The sequence below is a fragment of the Periplaneta americana genome, chromosome 10, assembly GCF_040183065.1.
Source record: "Periplaneta americana isolate PAMFEO1 chromosome 10, P.americana_PAMFEO1_priV1, whole genome shotgun sequence".
In the NCBI taxonomy this organism is placed as follows: domain Eukaryota; kingdom Metazoa; phylum Arthropoda; class Insecta; order Blattodea; family Blattidae; genus Periplaneta; species Periplaneta americana.
The window spans coordinates 16224275-16241535 of NC_091126.1; the positions used below are offsets into that span (position 1 = coordinate 16224275).

At 35.7% G+C, this 17261-nt stretch overlaps 1 protein-coding gene across 2 annotated transcripts; it reads left to right on the forward strand.

Annotated features, from left to right (window-relative positions):
* The first annotated feature begins 2024 nt into the window (after window positions 1-2024).
* On the forward strand, window positions 2025-14183 carry LOC138707463 (ATP synthase mitochondrial F1 complex assembly factor 1). Of its 2 annotated transcripts, XM_069836942.1 has the most exons (7): window positions 2033-2288; window positions 5757-5913; window positions 6768-6830; window positions 6937-7035; window positions 10543-10638; window positions 12075-12179; window positions 13884-14183. In XM_069836942.1, exons 1-7 carry the CDS (start codon window positions 2110-2112, stop codon window positions 14037-14039), a joined length of 855 nt encoding a protein of 284 aa, XP_069693043.1. In that variant the 5' UTR covers window positions 2033-2109; the 3' UTR covers window positions 14040-14183. The 2 variants fall into 2 exon arrangements, with proteins under 2 accessions (XP_069693044.1, XP_069693043.1); XM_069836943.1 differs by lacking the exon at window positions 6937-7035 and having other exon boundaries at window positions 2025-2288.
* The last annotated feature ends 3078 nt before the right edge of the window (window positions 14184-17261 follow it).

The following is a 17261-nucleotide window of genomic DNA, read 5'->3' on the forward strand; positions in this document are numbered from 1 at the left end:
TATGAACAAATTATAAATTCCTCTCATCAACGCAGTCGGACTATTCAAAAAATGAACAAAACACTGTCGAAATGCAACACGTGTTTCTAAGAAACTAATTTATTGCATTAATTGAATAACTGTAGTCATTTTACGCTCACTATAATTATAACAGCGTTATATTATTTTAGAGTACTTTAAAGAATAGAAACCAAGAAATCTACAGAAAGAAACCCACAAACCAAAGAATAAACTGCGGTACCTACGGCTTTCAATATAATTTACAAGGCATTTCTTTCTTTTTCCTAATACATACTCTGGTATTAACATTTTGTAAATTACAGACACTCTTAAGAAATAAAAAGGATTTTATTTTTTACATTCATATAATCAGACTCTGAAATCGTAAGAGATGGACGATAAACATACGTGATGAAATGTACAGATGTCACTTCAAAAATGCCTCAGTTTGTGCTGTATGCAATACAGTAGAACCCCGATTAACCGTCACCCTATTAACCGATTGGTGGATTAACCGTCTGTCTTTCTCTTTCGCTCTCTTTTTTTTTTTTTTGCTGCAGAAATATATTAAGTGGTGCATATTGTATTAGCACGTTATTTTTTTTTCTAGAGAGTGTGATTACAAGCTTTTTCCTTTACACAGTATGGTCTACAGTTCGAATTGTCGTACTATATAAACTTCTATATGAAAATTTAATTTAATGTTTTGTACGGGTGTCAAAAGGAATCTCATTGTGCTAAGAATGGAAAAAAGAAAGTGTAAATAATTGAATGGTTTGGGGAAAGAGAAACCGTAGCTCATCTCGCATCAGAATACGAGATTGGAGTGTATAAAGTACGTAAATCTACAACACGAGACCTTCACTACTCATATCTTTCTACAGACAGCCATTGCAAGGAATTTCCTTGTCCCTTAAAAACCCGTCGTTGATAACCAGACTTAAATTAGTGAACTTCTGATCCACTATCTAGCATGTTAAACGCAACACCATGAAGGTAATTACGAAAATGTAAAAATATTATTCACTAAGGGAGGTGGGATCGGTAGGTAACTATAACGTCATTGGGTGGGATATGATGATAGAGACTGGATTAATCTTGCACAGGATAGGGACCGATGGCGGGCTTATGTGAGGCGGCAATGAACCTTCGGGTTTCTTAAAAGCCATTTGTATGTAAGTAAGTATTATTCACTAAATTTACGAAAATCTTTATGGTACGAATTATCCGATTTTTTCGAGTAACCGTTCAGCTCACCCCCTCCATGCATTACCACGGATAATAGAGCTTCTACTATATATTACAATATCAAGAATGACAATTTCTTTTAATATAATTGAGTTATAAAGTTGGAAAATGGCATTCATTGTCCATGAAATAATGTACGAAACATTTAATAAGCAACGGTGAGTCCTCTCAATGCTCAAATGTCAATATCATTCAAGTGTTTTTAATTCTCCAGTATGAAACACCGCCCCTAGCGGCGAAAATGGCATTACGAGAAGTTGAGACACATATTTTAAGCAGAGTACTGAATTGATTATAGAATTTCTCTTTACTATTAAATTAATGTCTAAATATTTTTGTTTCATGTTTCTTATACCTACAACAGCCCATGTTATGTATAAAATGTTCGGAATTGGGAACCATTAAACAGAAATTTCCCACAATTTCTCAAATGTTTCTATTCCCTATAAAATAGTTCCTTCTCCAATCTTGAATATTTTGACATTTTCATTTAATTTAGAAGTTTTTTTGGGGATTTACTCAATACATGACACATTTTAGTCCACAATTAGGTATCTTCTGTTCGTGTTTTCAGTTTCTTCACTAAGTAAAGAACCAACCACCATATTCAAAATGCCTCTGCCTTGTAGAACATCCATGTGTTCTCTAATGACAATCACCGCCGTTACATTCCAGACGGCGGTGATGACAACAAACCAGATGAATGTATATAAATTGTTATATCTAATTTGTATTCAAATCCTTATCCGCGTATTTACATAAAATTAATTTACAATATAATAAAGTACTTCTGAAATTCCATTCTTAAAAAAAATGCAAACATATATGTCGAAATTAGCAAAACTAGTCATCATTTGATTCATGGCAATGGCATTAAGTAGCAGAAGATTCTATGTGTTGTGCAATAAAAGTATATTATTTAAATTTACGCAGCGAAGAAGGATTATGGCATCTCCTTTCCGAAAAGAAAAGGCGATTGAAGAACTGAAAAATAATCCATACTATGAGAAATATGCACAGAAGATAGCAACATTTCAAAAGTTCGTTGAGTTTTCATTCTAGTGATACATCACACATTTATCTGTATGATAACGTGCTCAAGTGTGAATTCCCCCTTCCCGAAATATTTTAAACTACAATATTCATTGTTAGACTATTGACATTGATATTTGGCAATGTTAATGCCAACAGTAATTCATTTGAGATTCGGTATTTCTCCAGGAAAGCTACACCAAAGAAGGGACCGGGACAATTTTCTTTTGTTTAATTGGCTTCTGTGATATGTATATAGTGATAAACAGATGATTTTAGTTTGCAGCCACCATTACTTTCAGCATAGAAATCGTTTGATACTTAAATGTGTATTCTAATGCACAGTTGTAGCACACCCTTCGCCCTATTTCTTATAAATGTAACACCCGAGAGGTCCAGGGAGGACTCTTAGGGAAACTAATAATTTTCCTAGTAATTCGTCCTGGACCTCTCGCATGTTAGTAATTAGTAACAAGTGAGTGGGCTTACAGCAGTGCATTAGAATATACAGGTAACTATCAAACGATTTTAATGTTGAAAGTATTTGTAGCTATAAACTAAACCCACATACATACATACATCTCACAAAAGCCAGTGAAGCTATAAGGGATTGTTTAATAACACCACAGGCCGAAACTTCGATCCCACTCCACACCACACGAGAGAAAAAAAAAAAGTACTAGAATCATTAAAAATAAGCTCAAAATAATAGCACACCTTTCTAGAGATACGATGTGATCATTGTAAAAGTTATAAATCCACTCAACCCCCTCCAAATAACTTCATTTCTAATATACCCGACCACGCAATGCTCACGTAATCCACTGGTGACACCATGATGTTGCACTAAATGGGAAAGTACCACTTTCTTTTGTCCAGAGTAAATCATTATACCTGTCTACCAAAAAGCATATATGCAAGCCATACCAAAGACCTGAATAAACTAAACCTAACCTGTCACTGATCCCAGAACTTACAAAAACTCGCTTTATATCTGTCTACCTACCGATCTATGAAAAAGCATACCAAAATCCTGAACAAACCAAACCTAACCTGTCACTGATCCATGACCTCACGAAAAATCCCTCCTTACCTATACCAAGACACCATATATGCAAAGCATATCAAAAGCCTGGACAAACCAACCTAACCTGTCACTAATCCTCGACCCTACAAAAATACGCTTCTTTATTTTTCCAGATATTGTAGATTTGTGAAATTATACAATGTCTCAGTTTAATTTCATCATAGAATAGCTTAACACACACAAATCAGACGTCAATACTGTAGTGGTGCATAGCGATATCGAAACTTCAATTATCATAGTAATTAAGTTAGATTTGGTTTGTTTCTGTTTACAGATAAAGGGGGGAAATCCCCAAGATGTAAGCTATTCTGTAGTTTGCCTTCAGATTACTGTGGTAATGAGGTTGTAACATGCCTCGCGATGTACTGATTAAAACTAAAGGTATTCAGCTGAAATTTTGTATAAAAAAAGATGACAGTGGTTCATCTTCCTTGGAGTATTCATTTCCCTTGGTTAAATCAATTCTTTTGAAGTATGGATACAGTGTACAAATATTTGTCTGAAATTTCTGGAGCCATTCTAATGGAATTATTTCTGTTTTAATTAGATTTTTAGGTTGGTGATTATGTTCAGAAGAAGAATTTTGGGTATTTCACCATGTCCTGGGAGTACAACATTTCCGAGCTGTATAGAGGTTCCATTTCTAGGTCTTTACTTGATGAAAGTGCCCCTGAATAAGGGTCCGGTGTGATGTCACTGCCTGGCAAACCATGTACTGTATACCTCGACTTTACATTTAACAACTTTTCTTCTATGCTCCAGTTCTACAACTACAGTGAATATATGACAACACTGTTAGATTAATAAGTAAATAGAAACTTCACCATGCGGGTCGACTGATGTGGAGAAATTTCAGAGTCACAATTAGTTAGCTATTATGTTAACTTATTGTTAATAGGACAACTCATGAGGCCTTTTGTTTTACATGGTTTCCCTCAGATGTTAAGGCAAATGTTGGGATGAGACCTAAAATAAATGGGCCACGGACCTGGTCCCTTCCTTCTGATATATATTCATGCCTGTTAGATTTTACTTAGATACTCTTCCAAATTATATGGATGGATGTTCGCTGTCCTTGTGAGACTGCCCCAATTTTTGAGCTGTGCAAATTTGCAAAAATCTTTTTCCTCACTCTGCACCCCTCTCACCTTTAGCTCGTCATCAGAACACTTTCTCATGTAAAGATAATGTATTAATAAATAATTAAAAAAAAAATACATGAACACATATATTTTTCAAAATTAGAATGGCTGGCTGCTCATGCTTGTGTATAAAGCTACATCTTAAACTACCACTATTATAATTATAAAATTGTCATTTACAGCTTGTCCAAGTCAAGTCTGCGAGTGGGGATATCGGGATGGAATGTAGAGGCAAAACACAGTTGCCACATAGGTCACTTGACGCTCAGATTTCAACGTGTGCACATCGTTTAAAATACACTACGGAGCACACGGATTTTTTGTCCTTGTCTTCAGATAAAGGCAACAGTTACGCTGTATCCCAGCCTCCCTCCCTCATGCAACTTTCTCTCCTACGCCCACGCTTGCCAATCAGAACACCAAACCTCACTGTCAAGCAGAAGTAGAAGTACAGTCTATTTCAAAGCGTCTTAAATTGTTACCACTCTATGAACTGAAGTGCAGTAGGAAAACTTCCCCTCTCGGCTCGCAGACTTAACTTGGTCGAGTTGTAAGTCCTTTCTAATTAGGAGAAAGTAAGTGGTAAGTAATAAGGGGCAAACTACTTAAGCTTCTGCTTCACCTGCATACCTGGTTATAATGAAGTGCATCAAAGCTCGGGTTATTGTGCTTACCATTCCTTTCGTAGGGATGACTGTTTAAGTCCATAGGACTGCATTCCTGTAAGTATCAGCTACGCAACACTCAGTTCTAATGGAGTCTGTGATAAACATCAGTCCATCTCCCTAAGAGTTCTGCAGCCTCCTCAGCACGATGCCAGTCAATGGTATTACATCCTACAGAATCATGTGTTTGAACCTATCTAATGATGATGGATGAAATTGAAATTTAAGATAGCGAAATGAGCCCAAGTGTCTAATGGCGAAAATTGCAGAGCATTTTTTTTTCGAAACAGTTGAAGAAAAGCCCTGGAAAGAACCCCAAGCAAGCAATTTGTCCCAACCAGAATTCGAATCTAGTTTCAAAGTTAAATATGCTGACTGTTACTCCACAGTAGTGGAGTATAGAGCCTACTCACTCTAGATCTCTTTCCTCTCTCCCTTTTGACTAGACTTTTGCTTTGCAGACTTTACAAAAGATGGAACCTGTATGCAATTCTGAAACATTGGAGATGTTAGGTCCCAGATCACAGTTGAATAGCCAAAGTTTCCTGATTTCTGTCTTACTTTTTCTCTTCTGTTTTGCAGTACATCTCCAGAAGAATTTTTGAGTCGACTAAAAGAAATTAATGAACTGAAAACCAAACCAAAGGCAAACACGCCTGAGGAAAGGAAGTTTTCATCACTATCAGATCCGAAAGTAGATATCACGAAGGACAGTTCTCCTACATATACCAAACAGAAGGTAACATTATATTCCATAATGGTTGTAAAAGGCCAAAAATAGAGTTCCCATCTATTTTCACAAACATTTATATTCCTAAGTGTTCTCCAGAATAGTATCATGAATGTCCATTTGTGGGATTACTGTTTCATAGTATTCATTACAAAAAAGAAAATGTTTTATCTTCTCTCAACTCAAAATGTATAGTCTTGCAATCTTCTAAATTGTCCACACCTGTGGAGTAACGGTTACAGCGTCTGGCCGCGAAACCAGGTGGCCCGGGTTCGATTCCTGGTCGGGGCAAGTTACCTGGTTGAGGCTTTTTCCGGGGTTTTCCCTTAACCCAATATGAGAAAATACTGGGTAACTTTCGGTGCTGGACCCCGGACTCATTTCACCGGCATTATCAACTTCATCTCATTCAGATGCTAAATAACCTAAGATGTTGATAAAGCATCATAAAATAACCTACTAAAATAAAAAAAACCTTCTAAATTAGACAGTTATACATCTTTATAACCTAGGTGTTGGGAAAGGGGTTTCTTTGAAATGTTCATATTGTTTTAAACATATCTAAGAATCAAAGATATTTCAAAGGGCAGATCTACCTTCGTTATTGAGAAAGAGACGAGTACTTTTATGTTTCTCAGTTACAAATGACTTTCAATTTTGTGAGTGTTGCTTAATATTCTGAAGTAGAAAAAGGAATCACTGTTATTAGTAACTGTTGACTGTTACCTTTAAAATTGTCACACATATGTTCTTCTATTATATTTAATTACAATTTAACATGTATAAATATTTCAGTTTTCAGTGTTTAAGATATCAGATTATGAATTGTTAACACAGACTTTATTTGATGTGTAATGTTTTAGGTATTAAACGATGTGATGAAAATGGAACTGATTGCAGACAAAGATGGTGAAGAAATAAAACAGGTTGGATTAACACTACAGAATTCATTAATGTGCAAATGTAAATTGTATCCTTTATTGAAGAATGATTATTTGTTATTACATGAATATTTATTACCTCAAATTTCAGATATGGCAGGAGTATCATAAGCACAAAAATGTTATTGCTGCTACAATACCTAGTGCAATGTATGATACCATTCATGAGAGAAGTTTAAAATTTCCAGTAGTAAGTAATTATTACAGTTTGTTTACATTAAACTGAAGTCCTTAATTAAATTGTGTAATTATTTTCAAGTATAATACGGTGACCTTGGGGACAGTGTTCTCGATGTGGTGTTGGGGTGCAGTATCTAGTTTTGAAGGTACTATGACTATAGCAGCGTTTTGAAACTTTTCAACATGTGGTCCACCAAAGGTGTAATTTAAAATCCTGCTGCATACTCATATGATCTAGACCAGACGTCTCCAAAAGCGTACTCGCGAGTAAGCCCCTGAACGGGACCGAAGGCAGTACGTAATGAGCGTGTTCTGCCTCACCCATCCCCACCTGTACTGTACTCAATGTTTATGCACAAACAAAGAGCAGTGGCGGACTGCCATTATCACTGTGTTGGTCGGAGTGTTCGACCGTTTCACAATGTCTTCTAATCATGGACGTAGTACATTCAAGGATGAATAGGAAGAGAAACTTTTTTGTGTTAGTGGGGAGAATGTGAAATGCTTAATTTGTTCGAAAATTCTTAAGGGTGTGTTAAAATTCAACATGCGACAACACTACTCGACTCTGCACAAAGAATATCATACAATTACAGGCATGTTGGACATGTGAAAATAATTTATTTTGGGGCTATCTGTATAACTGTTGGTTATACATAATAATCAGTATATTGCAATACGTTTACACTCAATTCTGCATGACAAACATATAGTTTTTCGTTTAATTTTAGGTGAAATGAGTAGGCCTACAAATATTTTGATAAATAAAAAACAATAAAATACAAACAAAAATCACACACGTGTCTTCAGTCTTAAACAAAAAAAGCTTCTTGCTATCTATGTTCTAGTTTGAAATATTAGAAAATCAATGAAGCCCTTTACAGAAGCATCATTTGTAAAATCGTGCATACAGGATGTTACTAAAATACTGTGTCCAGAACAAAGTCAAAGTTCAAGAAAATTAAATTGTTTCCAATTAGAGTTCAGAGAAAGAATTTCAAGATTTTAAATGTAATTGAAGTCGAAACCACAATTAACCAGTTTGTAGCTTACTCACTTGCATTGGACGAAAGCACAGATAGAAATGACAAAGCTCACCTTGTCATTTTCATCCGAGGAGTTAATGAACATTTTTCTGTGTCTGAATGTCTTCTAGATGTAATTACAAAATACAACTGGAGAAGAACTTTTCCAGGCACTGAAAGGCACCATAGAACAGAAGAGGTTGAATTTGCAATGGCTTGTGTCTATAGCAACAGACGGGGCTCCAGCTTCATAGTATGTCAAAATAATATACAAACGTATATTTTTTTATTCTTTTCATGTTATTATTTGTAAATATAAGCAGACCGTTGCCACGATCCCCCACTGATCGCTTCCATCTGTTTGAGGTATGAGTCCCTTCCCCTGCACTAGCCTTACAGCACACTGTGTTCGGCAGGCAGCATCGAGAGCACGAATGACAATACGCTTTTTGGAGACCTCTGGTCTAGACCAATGGTTTCCAACTGAGTGGGGGGGGGGGGATTTTGAAGGTTTTACGGGGGAATATGTTTACTGAATGTTGACTTGACTCACTATTTTACTACTCTTTTCACTTTTATTTTTCCACTTTTTGCTACAACCTTTACTATTTTCATTTTCTCATGGCATATCAGTTTAAAATGGCTGGTCTATAGCTTTGTTGGCTTATTGACTGGCAAGAGCTGAAGGGAAGATAACAGGGGTCTTCCACATGTGATATGGGAGTAGCATCTGTTCCCAGATTGGGCAGATATAAACTACAAAGTCCTATGGAAAACCAGGCAGACCAAGGACATGATGCTTGGAACAGTTTCAGATTAGATTTACTTCATGAGACCAAAACAGGTTCTGAAGGCGTCATGATGATGATGATGATGATGATGATATTATTATTATTATTGTTATTATTTTCATCATCATTATCATTATTAATTTTTAGTTTGTTATTTGACAACGCTATATCAAATAATAGGTTATTTTTTCTCAAAAAATGGCTTAGTTAATGTTACAAATATTTGAAGTACATGAGTCATGTAACATACCGTAACACATACGGTATCTTAAATAGTACATTATGCAACGAGCCTATAATGAAGGTAATTAAGAAGCAAGTACGGATATTTATGAAACGAGCGCAAGCGAGTTTCATAATTTTCATACGAGCTTCTCAATTACCATTATAGGCGAGTTTCATACGACTTTTTATGCTCGACCATATTTCTAACTTGATATTATTAATTTTCTTTGTATCTGACCTTGACCAATGTCCCGTATGTTGTGAGATGTGCGCAGACGCGAAAGTATTGATTTTTTCCGAGGAACAGATGTTCACATTGACCTTGCTAGGCCATAAGAACCTACAGAGATAACATTGAAATTAAATTAGACATTGAAAAACGAGATGACAAATTGAATTTATTTGAATATTATTTACAATTAACGCTAATTATTATAGTAACAGAACATAACCTTCTGCGACAGTATTGGATTTCCAGCCTCCGTGACTTCGCTAATTCTCTTTCGATTGCATATCCGAGAATAATCGATACTTGCGGTTTTATAACGGTAGAAAGTTGACCTGTCATTGGCTGAACAGTTGTAACCTGAGTCGTCATTGGCTGAAAGACCTGACCTTTAATGAGTAGGTGTACTTTAATGACATGCATTAAAGGTCTGCTACCAGGTGTATAATTACTACATTTCGGCATGGTCGAGCATAAATGTACTTTATGATTGTGTTGTCCTTTGTGATCTCGAGATTACCCTGCTGGCTGTTGGAACCTAAGTTTGCAGCTTCACACCCAACCAAGGTGATGGATTTCAAAGGGCAATAAAATCACAGTATGACTTCTTCCAAGAGGGAAGTAAAGTTTTGGGTCTCGTGTCATAAATTACCTATCCCTGATAGAGGGCTCCATGTAGGGCTGTTGCTTGAGTCATGGTTCAGAGATTCAATACAGAGCAAATAACTTACATTTGCCATAACTTGAAAAAAAAAAAAAAACACTAACAACTGCTCAGTCTCGTAGAAAATTCTAAGAACATTTTCCTGCATTGATTCAATTGAAAAGATTATAGTTCATAAAATAGTGAATGAATTGAAAACTATGGGATCAGTAATGGACAAGAAAGAAGACGAAGGCATCATGTTTTAATAGAAAAAGTTGGATATATCGGTGCTCTATTAAAACAAAGCCCGCGAAAATCTCTCACGAAATTAGCACAAGAAGCGCGGATCAGTACATCATCACATAATGCTACAAAATTACTATAGCACTTTCACAATTTTCAAATTGTAAAAAACTGCCCCTTCTACAGTTTATCTCACATGTTCTAGACTCATAACCGAGAACTCAGTGAGCTACATGTGGGCAGCTTTGCTGTGCACTGTCACTTCCAATCTACTTCTGCTAGTGTGGAAAGATAAAATGTATGCACTGTAAATACAGTAGGAATATGAATATTAATAACTCTTTGTATTCTATGCTTGCAGTTCCTCTTTCCCCTTCCACGGGACAAGGGATACGAGTTCATTTTATGTCAATTTTCTGGACATGAATCTCATTTTACTCCGCTAATTAATTATCAGGTAATTGTTTAAGTTTTGAATGTTGTGAATTAACATAGTGTTCTTTAGTGCATTTGCAACCATTTTATAACATTCCAATGGTAGTACATTATACTTCAGAAGAATGTACATGAACCAGAGATATGTAATGATGATAGAGGTAACAGATGTACAACAAGAAGACTGACCTAGCATCATAAATTATTACCATAAAATTTCAACCGAAGACGTATCAGTTGCCAAATTTAACAGATTTATTTTCTGACAATTAACAAATTTGAAAGATTTCATATCCCTATTCAAGTATTTTCTAAATCTCATTTTGGTCTCTCTCAACTGGACAGCAGATGGAATCATTGTGAAAGTCTCATGACAAGGAACTGTAATGGGCCAGGCCACTGTTCTGAGATATTACCACAGTCTATATATACAGTCACGAAGCTTGAGTTTTGAGGGTGCTAGAAACAATAGACTGTGCCGGTATTATTTTGCATTGTCTGTAATGAGGCGATATTAGCGACCCTAGTGGTGAGCAACTACCTAATGTTTGCATATTTACTACGTATTGAGCTTCGTGACTGTATATACTAAGACTGTGATATTACATAAAATATGTAAGTTTTTTATGTTATTTTTTCAGTTACACTACCTTGTCTAGGGAGCTGTGAGCAACTGCTTACCTGTTCCACTTTTAGATAGGAAGGGATATGGCCTGCAATTGAAAAAGGCTACTCTTTTCAGGACCATTATATGGCAACCAATTCAGTGATGAAAACATGATATTTAATGGTTAGAGAAATTTTCTAAATCCAAGAATCACTCAGAAATCAAACACTTTGAGTTGTCCTTGGTAGCCTAAAGTTTTATACTAACCATTAGACTACAGTTCACAGGTTCGAATCCGGTTGAGGGTGGTAGAATTTACACACAGTCTACTATATATAGTCACGAAGCTTGAGTTTTGAGGGTGCCAGAAACAATAGACTGTGACGGTACTATTTTGCATTGCCTGTAATGAGGCGATATTAGCGATCCTAGTGGTGAGCAACTATCTAATGTTTGCATATTTACTATGTATTGAGCTTCGCGACTGTATATACTAGACTGTGATTTAAAAGTATATATAAATTCCTTGAGATGGATTCCTCTGGGAGGGAAGTAAAGCTGGGATATGCCTTGTAGATTTGTGGCATGTAAAAGAAACTTGTAGCTGATAGAGGGCTCTGAGCAAAATTTGTCGACCATGTTGAATTTTAATGCTGAGTAACCTCTGTAGTTGAAATCATCATCAAATGAAATGCTGCTAACACTCAACCACTCTCAAAGTCAAGTAGGCTACCAGTAATATTAAATCTTCTTTACTATGCAGGCCTATGTTTAATTCTATATCTATATAATGTAAAAATGATTTTCAAGTGTTCTTGTGTAAATTAGTATAATTCCTAAATATGTTACAGACTCACAAAGAAAATTCTCCAGAATGTTTGACAATGACTCATTACACTGATATAAAAGAAAAGGGGTTGGTGCTAATGCGAGGAGAGTACAACAAGGATATTCTTGTAAGTATCCCTTGTATATTTTTTATTCATCTTAGTCGTTAACATAAGTAGAAGTTAATGTTATTTCTGTAGTTATACTGTGATAACTCGCCACATTTGGTGTCAGTTTATAAATAACTTAAATAATTCTGAACAATGTATTTATTTTTTACCAATGCATTAGATTATTATTGCTTTTTAAATATTGTGAAGAATATACTTACTTACTGGCTTTTAAGGAACTCGGAGGTTCATTGCTGCCCTCACATAAGCCCGCCATTGGTCCCTATCCTGAGCAAGATTAACCCAGTCTCTACCATCATATCCCACCTCCCTCAAATCCATTTTAATATTATCTTCCCACCTACGTCTCGGCCTCCCTAAAGGTCTTTTTCCCTCTGGCCTCCCAACTAACACACTATATGCATTTCTGGATTCGCCCATACGTGCTACATGTCCTGCCCATCTCAAACGTCTGGATTTTATGTTCCTAATTATGTCAGGTGAAGAATACAATGCGTGCAGCTCTGCGTTGTGTAACTTTCTCCATTCTCCTGTAACTTCATCCCTCTTAGCCCCAAATATTTTCCTAAGAACCTTATTCTCAAACACCCTTAATCTCTGTTCCTCTCTCAAAGTGAGAGTCCAAGTTTCACAACCATACAGAACAACCGGTAATACAACTGTTTTATAAATTCTAACTTTCAGATTTTTTGACAGAAGACTAGATGACAAAAGCTTCTCAACCGAATAATAACACGCATTTCCCATATTTATTCTGCGTTTAATTTCCTCCCGAGTGTCATTTATATTTGTTACTGTTGCTCCAAGATATTTGAATTTTTCCACCTCTTCGAAAGATAAATCTCCAATTTTTATAGTTCCATTTCGTACAATATTCTGGTCACGAGACATAATCATATACTTAGTCTTTTCGGGATTTACTTCCAACCCTATCACTTTGCTTGCTTCAACTAGAATTTGTGAAGAATATGGCATACAATATTTCACTAATTTTGGAACTAACTTCAAATGTTGCATCCTATTTGGAGCCTGTAACCAGTGGTGGCATTCTTCTAATTTTTAACAACTGGTTCTCTCCACTATTGACTACAAATTTCGTAATTTTTAATATCAGTTATATTGAATAAAGTAACAATACGCAGCTACAAATAAAGAAAAATTGCAATGCAACATGCTCTTCCAGAATTATACATAGTAATTATGCTGACTTGGGTGATAAAGAAGGGAAGTATAGAATATTCACAATACAACCACGACACACAAACAAATACAACCTTACAGGAATATACAGATTCTCATGCAACAGTTGTAACAACTTCTACATCGGACAGACTGGGATATCTTTTCAAACACGATACAAAGAACACATCTCAGCCATAACCAAATGACACACTTCCACATACGCAGAACACTTTACAAACACCAACCACAGCTACAGCAACATAGAAACAGACATGAAAATCCTACATATTCAACCGAAAAACCAGAAATGAAATAGTCACTATGTTACCTGCTCCCTATTCGATGGTTATTCTCTCCATTCTTTACTGAGCCCTCCCTGAAGTATGAAATTGGGAACATTGTCTGGATCAAGTCTGAATGTACATGTTCCACTTTTGAGCAACTGCTAGATTTGAAACCATGTTAGAGAAATAAAATTATCAGAAGGTGTTATTTTCATATGTTTTGTTTTCTGTGCAGAATGGATCAGAAGCTCAGTGTCTGGCTAATCAACTACAATTATACTACGGACAAGATAATACAAAGAGACTGCAGCTGTTGGAGAGGTTTACATACAGACCACAGGAATTCAAACACATGGATCTCATTGCCGAACTCGAATGTCTTACTTTGTGAAATGTTAGATGTGCATGAAATGTGAAGCAGTTATGTGAATGAAACTTTCGCTGTAATTAATTTGTAAAGGAATATTTCCCCTTGGATATGATACCAATGTCCTGTCAGAAAATGTTCAAGTAAATAAATTAAGTTGTGATTTAATTTAAATATCTAAATACTTATTCAACATAGAACCACAATCTACTATATACAGTCACGAAGCTCAATACGTAGTAAATATGCATCCATAGATAGTTGCTGATCGCTACTATCACCTCATCACAGACAATGCGAAATAGTACCTGCACAGTCTATTGTTCCTAGTATCCTCATAAACTCAAGCTTCGTGACTGTGATAGAATTACATTTTCCTCCTAGTTAGGTATGGAGAGGGGTAAATTGGGGATTGACCATCACACATAAATGCATCCTTCCTACTGTTGAAGACTCAAATCTTGGAACTTGCGGGGTGATGAAGAGAAACTAAGTGGGGAATCAAAAACAACAGATAACTTACTGAAGCTTGTGTATTATCATTTCACGTGTTCTGAAAATAATTTCACCCATCGTAGACTGGAAATCGATATATCTGGTACAAATAAATGAATTCCGGAGCAAGGGACAATCAGTTTTTTTTTTATATAAACGAGACCTGGGTGAATAGCAATTTGACATTTCGAAAATGTTGGTAAAATGAGAGAAAATTTCCACATAAATGTGAACTCTGAACAACGATTGATCATGGTACATGTAGGAAGAATTAATGGCTTCCTTCCTAATGCAGGACTTATATATAAAGCCGAAAGTGCAACGGGAGATTACCACAGTCAGATGAATGCCGAAAATTTTGAAAGATGAGTAATACAAAAGTTGATATCCAATCTTCCTTCTCAATCAGTTATTGTTCTCAACAATGCTCTGTATCACTGTCTCCAGATCGACAAATCGCCATCTGCATATGCAGTAAAGACAGACATGATCTCTTGGCTTCGCAAGAAAGAAGTGAGAGAACGAGAAAGAACGACCTCTATAACCTTATTCTATCTCTGAAGCCAAAAGAAAAAAATTACAGAATTGACAACATTTTGGAACAACATAACCACAAAGTTCTTAGATTGCAGCCTTAAATGTGCGAGTTGATTCCAATTGAATTGGCTTGAACTAAGGTGAAACATATTGTCAGGGACAATAATGTCATGGGCGATTTAAATTTACAGAAATTAATGCAAGTGACAAAAACTGCACTTTCTCTTGTGAAAAATGAAGACTGAGAAGGATTCTGTAGACACATTGAAAATATAGAAAAACAATACTGGGAAAAGATGAACTATCATATGTGATTAATGAAATTATTATTAGGCTTGTAATATTGGGGACAGATTGTACAAGTTGACTGCAGCATGGTACATAGGCTGGGGATTTGAGCTAGTACGAGGACATTGACTTGATTTTGCGAATTACACGAATAACAAGGTGCATATAAACAAATCTGGACAACTCTTAAAAGTAAATATACGCTACATAGCATTACAAAGATATATTTTTACGCACCTTTCGTTATGTGCAGAAAAACTATCATACTGTAGAATTATTTGTGGTTTGAGCTTTCACCTTGATTTTCTTGTGTTACAATATCACTGTATATAATATCGCTTGTAACCTCGTATATTTGTATTACATAATTTACCTATAATATTCCTGTCATTCACTTCAAAATACTCAACAAATTCCGCTGCAAAAATATGCGCCTGAAAACCTTCAACCTTGGGCATTATTATTCAGCAGGTACGCTGTTTATGCATGCTAGAGTACTGACTGGTGAACGGATAGCCAACTTGAAAATCCTATCGGTCCCCAACATTAAAAGCCTAATTATTATAAGTTCAAGGGGGCTTACAACAGTGGTAGTGGTAGTGATAGTGATAACTGATAATATTGATGATGGTGATGGCAGTATTATTTATTTATTCTGGTGCAGTTAAGGCCATCAGGCCTTCTCTTCCACAACACCAGGAATACAAATACAATAATAGAAATAAACAGAAAAAAATACACTATATACAAAATAAAGCTACACAAAAAATAAAGAGAGAGAGAGAGAGAAAAAAAAACACTATAAAAAAAGTAAAGCCACACAAAAATATACATAGGTTGCAGTCACCCATTTTTAAATGAGTGATTAAGTATCATATTTAATTGTATCCTAACTAATTAACTAACATAAACAAGAAAATTGCAATTTTAATCTAGATTAAAAAAGAAAAAAAAACACAAATCAATACTTCTAGCAAGACCTAAAAACATTAACTAAGACAAAATTTTCCAATTTAATTTTGAATTGTGATAAAGTACGGCAGTCCCTGACGTCATTAGGTAACGAATTCCAGAGGCGAGGTATTTCTACAGTATAGGAAGATGAGTATAAAGACGTTCTATGATGAGGGATAGAAAGAAGTGCTTGATGTCGATTTCGAAGAGTTGTAAGAAATTGAAAGCACGATAACAGATAATTCAGAGTAGAAGTATGCATGATTCTGAACAGAAGAGACAGTGAATGTATTGTTCTTCGTTCCTTCAGATGCACCTATGAAATTAACTGGAGGGAAGGTGTTATATGGTCAAATTTACGAGTATTGCAGATGAATCGTATGCACACATTATGAACACGTTGTAGTCTCTCAGCTAAGAGTGAACTTACATTAGTTAGTAAGGAATCGCAATAATCAAAATGGGGCATTACAAGCGTCTGGATAAGATTCTTTTTTAGACTAAGTGGTAGAAATTCTTTCATATGGAACAAGGAGTGAAGTTGAGAAAATATTTTTTTGCAAATGTGTGTTACTTGAGTGTTCCAATTTAGATCGCTATCCATAAAAATGCCAAGATTTTCAACTGTTTCACTGTATTTAACAATAAACCCATTCAATATTATATGTGGTATAGTTCTACTATCAAGAGTGCTTCGTAGACGATTATGTCCCATTACGATTGCTTGCAATTTCTCTGGATTTAACCTTAATCTAGATTTGTGTGCCCACAGTGAAATCGAATTCAAGTCTTCGTTTATTTTGTTTACTGCAGTAGGGTTAGTGAAAACAGTAACACCGCATCTGAATGTGACGCTGACATGGGACTTGCTCAACAGCTTCCGCTATGAGGTAGGTAACACAATTTTTAAACAGCTGATAGCAGGCTAGCATTACTAATAGGGGTCACTATCGCGAACTGTAGGGTCGCGTC